General features: G+C 49.7%; 1 protein-coding gene across 15 annotated transcripts in view; it reads left to right on the top strand.

Annotated features, from left to right (window-relative positions):
- The window catches only part of Mtus2 (microtubule associated scaffold protein 2), a 620,658-nt gene extending 610,107 nt beyond the window's left edge, over window positions 1–10,551 (top strand). For all 15 annotated transcript variants that reach the window (XM_078016171.1, XM_078016162.1, XM_078016169.1 and 12 more), the window contains 4 exons: window positions 3,105–3,203; window positions 4,208–4,327; window positions 5,765–5,862; window positions 7,691–10,551. In XM_078016171.1, the coding sequence (XP_077872297.1) occupies window positions 3,105–3,203; window positions 4,208–4,327; window positions 5,765–5,862; window positions 7,691–7,904 (531 nt within the window). In that variant the 3' untranslated portion in view covers window positions 7,905–10,551. The remainder of the gene's footprint in view (window positions 1–3,104; window positions 3,204–4,207; window positions 4,328–5,764; window positions 5,863–7,690) is intronic.
- Window positions 10,552–14,300: the final 3,749 nt, after the last annotated feature.

Here is a 14,300-nt window from a genome sequence, read left to right as displayed (position 1 = left end):
TTCTACTCACAAACATTTATCCAGCACCAACTAAATACTAGATCCTGATTTAAACACTAGAATATACAGGTAAATAAGACATATTCCCAGCCCTTTAGGAATCGGTGGTAAGAGAGCTGTGACACAAATAGTATCAGACAGCCACAAAAGGTAACACGTAATTGCTCCAAATGAGGAGCACCATCAGTGAGCGTCACAGAAGTGCTGTAGCTGGAGACAGATGGGTAACTAAGCTGTATTTGAAGAACGGGTGCATTCAAGGAAGAGAACGTTCTAGGCAGGGGCAGTGGTGTAAGGGGAGCTGCAAGGTTGATTCATGGATTACACTCTGAGTATTTTAAAAGGGACTTCAGTCACCTGGAGGTCGGCAAGATGAAAAAATGCCCTTTCTGCCCCTTACTGCCTTCTAAAGACAACGTCTCAAACGCCAGAGAAGCTGCCTGGCTTCCCGTTGGTCTCCAGGCGAACAGCAGGTCTCCCAGGTCACGTGCACCTCCCTTCTACCTTCCAGAGGCCCAGGCCAGCTGCTTCTGTGAGAGGCCAGTGACAGTCCCAGCCCTAAGGAATTGCTGCCACGCAAGCAAGGGGCAGGGGCAGGGGCAGGGCAGTGGGTTAAGGGAACCAGTTTCATTTCCAAGTGTAGAAAGACTGACCATAAAAAGATTATTTTTCTAAATATTAGGGACACTTGTACCTAGAAATCACAGAAGATGATTCCCATAACTAATATATAAGCAGGAATTTTGCTTCTTCCATGTGGGGTCCCTTTTCCCTGGCAGTATACATTATATAGATGCTCCCCTGCCCAGAAAAGCAAAGCACCCAGGGTTGTGGAGATACCAGTGTCACAGCTATAGAGTGCACTATTGGAAAACTTTAGGGGGTGTGGGTATAGCTCAGTGATAGAGCTTGCCTCACATGCGCAGGGCCCTGGGTTCCATCCCCAGCAACACACACACCACACACACACACACACACACACACACACACACACACACACATGCACAGGGACCCAGTTTTGTTTCATCATTTCATCTTTCCTCTGCCACTAACATCAAATGGTCATAAATTCTGCATATTTTTGTCATAGCTCTTCCCTCAGCATAATCCATCTGGGCTGAAGATGATTCAGTACAAGGTGTATGGAATAGCTACAGCCAACTTCCTTGGGCTACTGGCTGCTAGAGAAATAGCTAGTTTGGGCAGTTACAGATTTTGAGCTTTGGGTTTAAGACTTTTCTGGCCTGTCTTTACTAGCTTTGAGGTCTTTGACAATTACATAACTTCTGTAAATGTTAGTTTTCTCTCCTGTGAAATGGGGATGACAGCGGTACCTCTCTCAACGTGTGGGCAGATTAAGGGAAATAATGTGTGGAAAGTGAGTAGCTCCACCTTGGCTTGTGCCAAGTGCTAATAAGTAGCAGCTCTTGCTATGACAATAGCTGCAACCACTGTGACATTTATGATTATCATCACTATTGTTATTATGCCATCTGTTGACTTGTGAGTGGTCCATGCTGGGTAGGGCCACCAGCTGGGTCTTTGTGTCTCAGCCTGACATAAAGTAGCAAACCCAAGTTGAGAATCAGCCTGTCTTGTCTGATTACTGCAGCACTGTTCTGTCCCTGTGGGTCTGTTTTGAATAATGGTGAACAAGTCAGAAAAATCGGTTTGGTATTTTAGATCCATCCTGGGTGGTAATTGTCTGATGTTTGGCGTTTTAATGATGAGGAAGAGGTGAAAGGAAATGCTTCCTTGGACAGCTCTGACGAGGTGTGGGGTGAGCCTCAGGTGGCCATGCAGACATTTTTATAGGCACATTCTGGAAGGCAGCCGCAGCAGCACAGTGGACCTGCGCTGAGCCCCACGGGGCCGCCCTCAGCGGCGGCGATTTCCCTGCGCTTGTCAAGTGCATACAAACTCCCACTGACAACTCTATTGCCCTCATGTACGAGCATTTGCATTTAATGGTACCGTGGGGACTTTCTTCAAAAGGAAATGCAAGTAACTGGAAGAAAGAAAAAAGGAAAGAAAGAGGAAAAAGGAACCCGCCCAGGGATGTTTGCAAACCAGAGCATCTGCCAGGATGAAGGAAGGAAGCAGACCTTGACACTAGAGTCCCTGTGTGGAGTCACAGAATTTAAAGTACCCTGCTCCTACTAGTTGGTGGGATGAGGCCGTTTCTCTTGCCAGAGCAGTTCATGGGAGACTCTAGTCCCTGTGCTTTAATAGTACAGAAATGGAGTCCTGGGGTGGAGGACTTTGGAATACTCAGCCCGAGTGAGCCAGAAGAATGAGGCTGTCCTTAAGCATCATAAGAAAGTCACTGTCCAGCGTCCTTCACTCCATGGTGATGAGGTCCACAGCTGAGGCTGGGTGGGGAGGGGTCAGTGTAGTTTCCTCTGCCCTGGGAGCTGGGGAAGGGGCTCAGTGACTCCTCAAACACACCTTTGTTCCTTCAATATATACATAGAAAGCTGCCTGTGGCTGGCATGTGCTGGGGACTGGGAGTGTCACTCTAGTGGGGAGAAGGTAGAACATGCTGGGTGGCTTGGCTCATAGAGTGACTTCTACTGGGGACCTGCCACCCAGCCCTGAGCCCAGAAGGTCAGCTGGGGCCCGGAACTGAGGAGGGGATGAGAGGGAACGGGCAGAGGAAGGTGCCGGCGCTGGGGAAGGTGGAATGTGAGGTCTAGACCCAGGCTGGCTCTGATGCTGTATGAGGAAGGTGCATTGGCCTTGAGGACAGTGGAGGTGCAGCTAGTGGGACGGCAGGTTCAGGTCTGCGGGCTACAAGGGCAGCCTGGCTGTGGCCTGCAGGCCAGAGAGCAACCAAGGAGTGCCGGGGTTAGGAAGGAGCCACCGAGGTGCCTGAGCCTGGGTGGAGGGAGCAGGAATGGCAGAGGTCATGGGTCCGGGGACATGAATAGGCCGGACTTGCTAATTGTTGATTTGGTAATTAGAGGTCTTGGTGGTGGTGGTGGGAGGGGTCTCAGGGCAGAGAAGGAAGCCTAGGAGGGTGCGGAGGTTTCCAGCTTCAGCTTTATAACCGAGGACAATGCTTTGCAATAGACTAACTGCACAGGGACGTTATTTACTTGCAGGACCAGGTGGACACACTGACCTTCCAGAGCCAGTCTCTGCGGGACCGAGCCCATCGCTTCGAGGAGGCTTTGAGGAAAAACACCGAAGAGCAGCTGGAGGTAGTCACTGCTGCCCAGGCTCCCAGCACCCGGGAGGCCTGGTGTCCAGCCCAAGGATGAGGCTTCTGTGCTGATCTGCTGCCAAAGTGACAGCTGATCACGACCTCCTTGGGAGGCTTAAACAATGCCTGCCAGTGCCTGTCCCCTGAGACAGGCCACAGCTGTGGGCTTCTCCATCAACCTGTCATTTTTTACCAAATCCCAAAGCACCCCCCGGACAGGGTCCCTAGGCTCCTGTGACAGGAACAGTCTAGACACTTCACCCCAAGCCTCTTGAGGCTGGCCCCAGGACACCAGCTGAGGCATGAATCGAGGGAAGCTTTTTCCAGAAAACCTAGAAACCCCCTTCCCTCTAGAGTAGTGCTGACAGCAGAAATGCACAGCACCCAGTTAAATCTGAACGAAGGTAGGTGATGTTTTGAAGATAAGTATCTCCCATGAAATACACTAGAATGTTTTTTCATGTTGTTTGTCTGAAATTCAGATTTTGCAGTTGTCCTGGGTTTTTGTTGCTTGCCTCCCTGAACCCTGCTCGAACATGTCTTTTTCTTAAATGACTTTTCTGCTCTTTAAGCCACTTTGGTTTTTTCCCATGTATGAGGGCAAGACCTCGCCATGGGCTCACGTGGCATCCACAAGGTCCCCGGTTGCCTGGTGAATCAAGGTGTCTAGGAGCATGTTCAAAGGCAGCATTGGGTTCTTGTTGCCCCATGAGTCTCCTTCTGGGGGTGGTGGCAGCATCCAGCCAATCTAGTATCCAGATTTTTTAGTGAACGATGGCCGTGTTTCACAGCTCCCCACCATCCAGAGCTGGGTTTGCATGAGAGTTCTCAGCAGGAGAACTTATCTGGGGAGGCTGTGAGCCTCCTGGCTCTCTGGCTGGTGCTGCAGCCGCCCACCAGAGAGCTTGTTACAGGCCACATCTAGCTGGATTCACAGCCTAGGGTCATGCTAGGTTTTGCTGGGGACCCTGGCCAACAGCTCCTGGCTCTTTGCCCCGGTAGATTGCACTGGCCCCTTATCAGCACTTGGAGGAAGACATGAAGAGCCTGAAGCAGGTGTTAGAGATGAAGAATCAGCAAATACACCAGCAGGAAAAGAAGATTATTGAGCTGGAAAAGCTGGTGAGTTGGTGACTGGCTCGGGAGACAAACTGCTGTGATTTTCCTGCCATTGTCATCGATGTCCTCAGCATTGACAGTGTTCAGCCAGACGTGCCCCTTCCCTGCCTATTGTTCACATGTGAGAAGGAAATTCCAAAGCTGAGCCCAGAGGCCATTCTCAGGAAGCCCGGGGTTCTGATGAGGAGTCGCAGAGGTGGCCTGACTTTGTCCATCTCTGAGGCTTCCTCGTTGCCTGTCTCTTCTCTACTCTGGTTTCCTATGTAAGTGCCAGGTCCTCCCTCATCCCTGAAGGATGTGTGACTGGTGAGCCAGCGCGAAGGAGCATCTATCACGATGCTCAGTGTGCCCAGTGCCGTGCAATGCATTTGTTTTCCCACTCCTGCTGCTGCTGTGTGGCCTGGCTTGTGTGGGGACAATAGCCATCTTCCTCCTCTGGGCTGGGTTGTCTGCCCTGGGCCATGCACAAGCCATGGGGTTAGTCTGTCCTGAACCGTGTTCCCGCTCTCTGCAGGCAGGCACCACTTCTCATTTCGGAAATCTTTCCAGACAAATGAATTGATTTGCTCACTTCCCTTCCTGGGAGCAAAGTTGAGGGTCAGGTGGGGTCCCTTGCTAAAGATTAGGGACAGAGGCCAGTCCTATGGCGAGGGTTCCCAAGCCCTCATCATGGGCAAGTGACAATTTTCTTGAAAGATTAACTACATGAACAGTGAACATGTCCATTCTTTCAAAATATAATTTATTTCTAAATCATTCTAGAATGAAACTGCACAAGACTAGGTCTCAGGCCCTGGGGGACACACTGACAGCAAAAATGTCCTAAATCGTGGTGGAAATACAACCATGGGCTGGTGGGATTCTCTGATTATGTGCCAAGCGGATCTTGGGCTTCGTGTTCCTGGCTGCCCTTGACCCCAATAGGAAAAAAAAAATACGTCCATATCGTTTGTACTTCCATGAATTCACAAGAGTCTCTATGGGATAGTGTGTGCTTACCTGGCCAGGGACACTGATGCAGTAGAGTTGACCCTTTGGGAAGAACTATAAGACCCACTGGTCACATTAGGTCCTGGTGCTAGCCACCATTTGTATTTGACAATGACAGTAGCCTGGGACACTCACTCTAAGAAATATATTTACACAGAGCCCCGTACACATATATACATAATATATACAGAATAAAAAAATTTATATCCACAACACAGACAACAGTGCTTACTTTTACTACATACTCTGGCATTTTTCTACTCTGTTTTATTTTGTTTAAAACAAAAATGCTGATCACATCCCTCTAACCTGATTTAACAACCCACGAGTGCATTGTAAAGGGCAGTTTGCAAAATTCTGCTCTTGATAATTCTCCAGTGCCCAGAAGCAGCGGGTACTGGTTTATTGCATACCTTGCTGAAAATGTCTTATATACTGTCTCCATTATAGGCAGAAAAGAACATTATTCTGGAAGAAAAGATCCAAGTCCTCCAACAACAGAATGAAGACCTTAAAGCAAGGATTGACCAGAACACAGTTGTCACCAGGTAGGAGTCTGGGCTTACAGATCATGTCACCCTCAAAATGGCCTTTCCCTTAAGCATCTTCTCATCTAATTTGCCTTGCTCTGAGCTTCGAAGATTCCTTGTGTAGTCTTTTAGCATTTCCCATATGATCAGAAAAACAAAACAAAACACGTAGCTGTGACCCTCTAGCCTAAAACCTGGAGGGGAAGCTGGGGAGCAATGCCCCCCCCCATCAAGAGAAATGAGAACAATTTGCAAAAGCAGGTGGCAGGGGCCACCACCAGCAATGGGAGGTCAAGGGATTTGTTTCTGGAGGAGATTGAGAGAAAAACAGCAGTAGAGTGTTCCCAGGCAGAAGAGAACCAACCATCCTACTCCTCCTGGCTTCCAGAATCTTCCTTTTCCATCTCAGTCTTGCCTGTCCCCGCAGGATCTGATCTGGGGAGCCCTGACTTACAAGGAAGGGGATGGGCTCCTCACTCCCATAGTGCAGATGGGCCGAGGCAGGATTTTGGCTTTGGGGCCTGCTGAGGCTCTTTCATCCACAGGACTGAGCCACCTTGGTGAGACTCAGGCCGGAAGCCTTGCCCACTCTACTGACCTGGGCTCCTTGGTGCACCCGCAGTGTGTCCTCCTGTGCACATACACTTAGACAGGGCATGCTGTACAAACACCTCCACATACTCACATGTACACACACTGGGCACACTCACCTGCCCTCCTGCTCATACACACTCACACTCTACCCTCAGTCACACATTAACCTCACACCCACTCACACATGCTCTTGCACAAAGGCAGACACACACGCACACAGCCATTGGCTCTGCAACTGAACCCCTGATGCTGCCTCTTGGTTCCCACCTCAGAGGCACACAAAAGACTGAAGGTAGGGTGCAGGTCACAGTGTCCTTGTCCTGTGGGTCCCCAAGCCCTAGGCTATAGGTGGGCTGTCTCATCTGCCTTCCTGCAGACACAGGCTGAGAGTGGGAGGAAGTGTCAGAGTGGCACTGGCCTCTAGGAATATGCAAGTCACCCTCATCAGAAGAGCAAATGCAGGCTTTGTCCTAGAGGGCTTCCGTCTGTCCAGCTCTCAGGTGCACATGTACTTTCCCCTGTCAGTTCCTCAAAAGTGCTACCAATTTGTAAAACGCACAACAAACCAGCACCTCAGTCTTCATGACGGAAGGCACAAAAAGCATAATCGTATTTCATCCAGCATCCTTTATCAGCAAACACTGACCAAGCATCTGTTATGTGCCATGTGTCATGGCGGAACCCAGGGAGTCAACAAGCAGAGCCTTGGCCCCTGTCCTCTAGGACTTCCCATCCAGCAGTGGACAGATACACAGACAGCTTCTGCAGCAGGGTGGACAGTTTCTATGGTGAAGGCTAGTGCCTGGGGTGGGAGACCAGGGCATGGCACCCCCAGCTGCCTGGAGGCCATCACCACCCTGTGCCATGGCCATGGTCAGTGTCCATCTCCATGAGGTTGACTCTCCGCCGAGCCTCTCAGCAGTACACCAGCACTGCCCCTGCCTCCCTCCTTTCTTCTTCAGTCTCTGCTATTTTCTGTGGGCACTGGGCAACCAGTATGTACCCCTAACCTTCCCGAAGCCCTGTGGGCAGATCAGGTGTTGGCAGAGAGGCTCTGGAAATGAATGAGTCAGGGAGACAGACGGAAGTTAAGTTTCAACCAAAGTTCTTGGTCCCTGCGGCAGACCTGTCCTTGTTCCCCATGAAGGCCATGGCCTCCTCCTCTCCTTGCTCTCCACCCATCCCTGATCTCAGGTTCAGTGTCATTAGCTTCTTGCTGCCTAACTGTTTGTCACCTCCCTCCCCCATGCAGACAGCTGTCAGAGGAAAATGCTAATCTCCAGGAATACGTGGAGAAAGAGACCCAGGAGAAGAAGAGATTGAGCCGAACCAATGAAGAGCTGCTTTGGAAGCTTCAAACTGGGGACCCAACCAGCCCAATTAAACTCTCCCCCACATCCCCGGTTTACAGAGGCTCCTCATCCGGGCCCTCCTCCCCAGCCAGGGTCAGCACCACGCCCAGATGACGTCACCACGCGGCCTGCGGGAGCTCAGGCTTCTGTCCACCCCGGGGAGTGCTGACCATGTGCTGGCCAAGTGCCGGCGGCCGCCATGCGCGCATGCTCAGTAGCTGCATAATGCATCCTAGGCAGCATCCTCTTCTGACCCCTGTGTAAGACTGTCGTGGTGTTGGCGCTTAGGAAGGTGTAAATGGTAGAGTCTGGTGTGCAAAAACGTTTTACTATAGTTAGAGCCAAAAGACAACTCCAATTGTTCTTGAGTGATGAACTTTCACTGCAGAATTTCAGGTTAGTTTCAAATAGCTCAATTTTGAATATACATTGAATAATCATTGTGTACTGCACCGATATGTGTGTATATTTAGATATACGTATATACACATGCAGCGGTTCTGAATTGCATTTTTTATAACGTGATTTGCTGACATATTTTAGTGAAGGTCAGCAGTTTTCTAACTTGTGCCTAAGAATTATTGGGAAATGAAAATGCATTTCTATCCAGCTTCCTAGGAATATTTCTACCCAAAATAGAAAAAGGAAAAAAAAAAGATACAGAGAAGAAGCGCCTTTTGATCTACCACCAAGTGGTACTCTAACACAAACACCAGCGATTTGTGAATGATAACTGCCTTTGGAACAATTGGCTTCATAGTCAACATGACGTGAGGTCACTGCTATTCCATCTGCAAGTTTTAGTTACAAATCCTCCAGTCGTGAGTGGATGAGGGATAACAGTGGGAAGCCCTAAGGGGGTTGAAACGTTTTGCCAGTGTTACTCATGACAGTGACTCATCGATACAGTCTTGTGACACAAGTTTTGCTTTTTTTCCTAAGTGGCATCTTGTAATTGGTCATAAGCTATTAGTGCACCCTCAAAAAAAAAAAAAAAAAAAAACATGGAGGAGCATGACCTTGTAGAGTGAGGGTGAGACCTTGGACATGACCTTGGAGATGACCAAGACCGTTCGTGTCCTATCCTCATGAAGGAATACTGCTGATGGATCCATATTTGACCAGGCACAGAATAGAAAAGCGTCCTCCTCATTCCATTACAGCTCTAAAGGATGCTGTGAACAGTCAACTCATTGAAATCTGACCCTCAGGCCTGCATTTCCTAGGCAACCCCATTTCAATTTGGTTCTGTATCTCAATCCCATCGTTGCACATTGAGATGGCTCAGGGGTTCTAGCAGGGACTTCCAGAAAACCAAACTGTCTAAGAGGTGCTAGATCATCACATGATCTCCCCGAAACCCAGCTGTACTTTCTCCCGGATGATTGAGCAATTCTGTATCTGACCGTGGTCCTAACCTAGGACCAGAAGGATCTCCCAAACAGAGAAGCCCAGTGAAACAGCCAGCCAGCAGTCCTCGGCTACTGGACTGGCCATTGTCTCTGAAATGGTAGAATTAGAATGTGAAAGATATTCATGTAGTGCTGTGGACGATTAGGAGCATGATACACAAAAGAAAGAAGTAGTTTAAACAGTCAATATGGTGATGATAACGATGCCTTTGTTCCCTGTGACAAAGACCCTGCACTTTTCTCCCCAAAGCCCTCAAAGTTGTCCTGAGCCCAGGTCTACCTTCTAACATGCCCATGGCAAGAAGAGCCACTGAGCAGGAAGAAATGGCCCATGGAAGGGTTGGCTTGCCCACTGTCACACATGTGGCTGACCTGAAGGCAGACGTGGTATATATGCCTCACATGCTCCAAGTTGGGCTTCTTGGCCTCAGGCATGCCTCGTTTCTAGTGAACTTCCGAGGGTTTTGCCCGTTCTGGGGACACACACAGTAGCTTCTCCGTGGAGAAACAGTTCTTTTCCCTTTAGTGGCTTTGCATGATCTGTGGTATTGAGTTGGGCCTTCCAGTAGAGTAGATCATGCCACGTTGACTAAACACACAATCTTTATTCTTTCAGCAGGCACAACCTGCCGACACAAATTCGGTAGCGGCTTAGCTCTCCGAATTAGGAACCGCTTCCATAACCGCACATGCTAAAAGCAGTTACACAGCAATACAGACTTCAGTGTGTGATGCTAGAATGTGGTACAGTGTTAGGCTGTTGCGGTCAAAGTCGTAGCAATGTTAGAACTAAGGAATCCCTTACTAGGTGGACTAGAGTTGTGTTCTAAGCAGCCCTGACCGGGCCTCCGAGCTCAGAGCTCATTTCCACACGGCCCTGGCTTAATTTCTTCATCACCAACACCCATCACATATGGCTCCTCATCTGAGCCATTACTGCTCCCCAAATCACAGGCAGCAGTAGCAGCCATGCCTCATCCTTAATACCTATACCCCACACCATTAGGATTTGGACCGCTCTTGACATGGAAATCTGCCTCCCAGGCTGGGGTGCTGTGTCCTCATATAGATGCCGCAGTGTCCCCACCTGCTGCAGACAGACCTGCCCAACAGCACTGGTCTCTTTAGGAGGCTGGGAGACCTGCCCGGCCCTGTCCCCACTGACTGTTTGCCAAAGGCTGGGACAAAGAGGTTCTGGCTGGATGTCATGATGGGGTGGGGCTGGGGGCTTGCATTCTCTGGGATTAGTCTAATGGGGCCACAACATTCCTCTTCCTGTCCCTCCAGTTTCTGTGTTGCATATTTGTGTTTAAATCTAAAGCCTATTAAAACGAACTTGAGGGACCTTCTGTGATATCCACTTGGTGTAACTGGAGACCTGTCCCTCTCAGGCTGGGGATCCCAGGCAGGAGGCAAGGGAGGTGTTTTACAGGTGGGGTTCCTTTTCTATGTGTGGGCCAGGGTCAGCAGAGTGTCACTGAGAGAAATCTAGAGACTCCCTTGTCCCCAGACTCAGCAGGTCCCTCCATCCACTCTTCCAGTCCAGGGCCTTTGGCAGCCCATGCTGTGGACTTAGGGAGTTTCATGGCTCTGCTCTACCCAGATGGATTGAGCCGGAATTGGCTAGAAAGAGGACACAAAAGATGGAGTGAAACCCCTCACCATTTATTTAAAATTCAGACCTGGATGAGGATATTTCTACTCCAAACAGAGCTCGAACTGCCTTAAATTCTGTCCATTTGTATTTGTATCCCTTGTCTTGGGCCCTCCTGGTGGGTGTCTACACTGACAATGGGGAACAGGGTGCTGGGAATCTTGGTGACTCTCTCTGTAACACCAAGTGCAAGTGGGACACATGTTCACTCATTCCAACCTAAAAGGGCTCCCTTCCTCCATCCTGCCACTTTGGGGTATGGCAGGTTTGGCCACCAGGCCTGACCCTGGAGTGTCCAGTTGGCAGCTCGGTTTGCCAGTTCCCTGTGGTGGTTCTAGAGCAGGTGGGAGTGCCAGCTACTTTGGGGAGACCTCAGCAAGCCTGCCTCATGAACCGGTGTTGCACAACATTGTCAAACAGCACTGAAGAGTCCCCGGGTAAAGGACACAGTTCAAGCCACTTCCTGTCCTCATGAGGAATACCTAAGGACCCCCCTCAGATCACCTGTGCTTCCCAGATTGTCGATGGTGACCTCCTATGGATTAATGCTTTATTTGTCAACATGTCCCCACCTACTTTCTTCTGGGGCAAGTTGGGTGCCTCACACTTTTACAGTAGCTGCCTCCCATTGTCCTTGCCCCATCCCTGTGCAGTAAATGAAGCAGATGTCAGCAACTCCACTTAACAAAGGAGCCAAGTGGTGACTCATCCTTGGCATGGGCAGGAAATGAGATTAGCATGGACTCTGTCCTGTCTGCAGAGAAAAAACTGTCCCCTCCTGTGGCTGATGTAGAGCAGGCAAAGGAGACCCCTGAAATCAACCCAATATTTGTCACCTTCCTTGTACCAAGAAGCCTTGGAGAGTTTGGCTATCCTATATTAGAGTCTTGTATCATCTCAGAGCTGCTAGGGAGGAGTTAAGTGCGGGAGGAACCCCGGTGTCGAATGGCTTCCCATCTGCAGGCACAGTTGAAGGTCATCTGCAAAGCTGGTGCTTCATCAGTGCATGGGCATCAAACATTGATGACTTGTCCTCTCATTCATGGTGACCAGAAGGTGAGGATCCTGCTCACTCCTGAGTCTGCATCATTTATTTAAATACTCCCCCCCACACACACACCACTACCACCATGACCACTATCCACCATCACCAAACAGCACCACCACCACTAGCACCACCAATACCATCACCACCATCAACAGCACCACCACCATCACCATTATCCACCATATCATCATCACCAGCACCACCATCGCCACCACCACCACCATCAGCAGCACTGCCACTATCACCATGGCCACCACTACACCACCATTACCACCACTACCATTACAGCGCTACCATCACTAAAGAGTGGCAAGCCATTCTGGTTGTTAAGACAGGAAGAGTTAATTCACTTAAATTGCATTTGCCAAATATCTTTTAAAAAGCCAGTCTGCTTCTCTGAAACCTCTTGACCCAGACCTCATAAAAACAAAACAGTGAAAGACACCTGGGGTTTCTAAATGCCAAATTCTGTCATTCCCATCTCAGCATGGAGATGCCATCCATTCGCTTCCTCACTGTGTCTGGAAGTGTTTCCAGTGGGGTAGGAATGCTCTGTATCTCTGAACACCTGTGTGTGTGACCCCCTTCTTTCCTCTTGGGCATGTATCACACAGACACCTGAGCAAGTCCTGTACACAGCTGCTGTCTCTGCCTAGTGACTGCTCATTTTTCTGCACCCAAATGAATGTATCAGGGAGCAGTCTTTATTTTCCTGCCTCCCCTACCGTGCTAGTGGAAGAACACACTCTTATTGTGCAGGGTTTAAAAGCATTGCTGGCAGTTGCCCCCTACCCCCCAGCATGGCTCCTGCCCACTTCCCTACTCATCCTCAGTCCTCTGGGAATAGGGGTTTGGCTTGCTGAGAGGCCAAGGAGTTTGCTGGGGCTGTTCTTTCCAGTACCAAAGACACTGTTTTATTCTGAAGATTTTTTTTTCACATTGTATTTTTTTACAGCTCTATGTATGGCTTGTAAAACTAAACAAATCCCTTTGGGGGGGCAGACATGCTTATCTACAGTTGGTTCCAATCCTCCCCTTTGCAGCCCCAGATTCTGCCCAGATCTGGGGTGACTGAAGGGTCTGAAAGGCGAGGGGAGTTCCCCGGGCTAGAGTTCCATAGGATTCCTGGTTACCTGGAATGCTGAGCTAATTTGGGGGACAGCTTTTGATTCACCAAAAGCATCTCACAATCAAACTACATGAGGAAAGGTTTGCCTACGTGAAGTTCCCTTGGTACTGCAGACTGGAATGGCTGCACAGGGGCCTTATGAAGCCCCGGTCTAAGAAATTGCTGAAAAACTGAAGCATCTTTCCAGGCTACCTTGCAGCACCCAGAAGCAACCACTAGGTGGCAGTGTGGCGCTGCAGGAACCAGGGTCCAGAGCTTGCCTTCTTACTAGACACAGACACAGACATCCAGGAACAAGGTGTGCCCCGAGCCTGTGCCCATTTCCAAATTCCAGTATGCATTGAGCACTCTGGGCTGCCTTACTAAGACAGCCCACTTTGTAAGACCAGGGCTGCCTGTTGGTTCTCTCCTTCCTTTAAGTTGTGTCTAACAGTAATCACACTGGGGGTGGAAGCTACCCTGTCTTCCTGAGACACATGCACATCCTTGTTTTCACATGGCCCAAGCTTGGGTCTGATTCCCTGTGTGGCCAAGGAACCCAAAATGTGTGTGCAGTGCCCTGGCACGGATTCGCATCACACCGTCCTGATCGTAAACACGATGGGCACCAGAAAGAGCAGTTTGCTGTCCTTCCCTGTCCAGCCTGCTGCATGTCTGCTTCCAGTGCTATCCATCAGCTGAGCAAACGCAAAGGTTAAACCTTATCTTCCAGGCAACCGGTCTTCCAGTATGAATCACTGCACTCAATGTCTGGGAATTAAGACCCACATGGCTGAATTTGCCTTCTGTGCAAAAACAATGTGTCCTTTCTCCAGGGAGCTGGAGGAGTGGGATATCAATCATTAGAATAGCTACAATCCCACCCCCAGCTCCTTTATGCCCTGCGTGCACCCCAATCCCCCTAACAAAATAGTGAGCATGTCAGCCAAGGTGTCAGTGGAAGGGCTTTTGCTGAGTCCCATGTCCTCCAGTATTTGTCCAATGGCTGGTGACCTCTGGAACCCCAAAGCCAAGCAGGTTTGGAGATGAGGCAGAAAGAAGACACTCACAAATGTGGGTCTGAGGGATTCCCTGGCTGAGGCTCAAGTGATCAGGATAAGGATTCCCCCACTGGATACAAGAAAATGAGGCCATAGATTAAAACCATTGGCTCTGGGAAAGCAGGAAGACGCTAAAGGAGCTGAGATCTGTAACTTTCCACAGTGGGGCGTGCTTGGGAGGAACCCAGCCAAAAGCCGCTAGAAGTCTTGAGATCACACAGTATACA

Source organism: Ictidomys tridecemlineatus, chromosome 6 (assembly GCF_052094955.1).
Source record: "Ictidomys tridecemlineatus isolate mIctTri1 chromosome 6, mIctTri1.hap1, whole genome shotgun sequence".
Taxonomy (NCBI): Eukaryota; Metazoa; Chordata; class Mammalia; order Rodentia; family Sciuridae; genus Ictidomys; species Ictidomys tridecemlineatus.
Note: the sequence above shows the minus strand (reverse complement) of the source record. Positions and strands in the feature narration are given on the sequence as shown.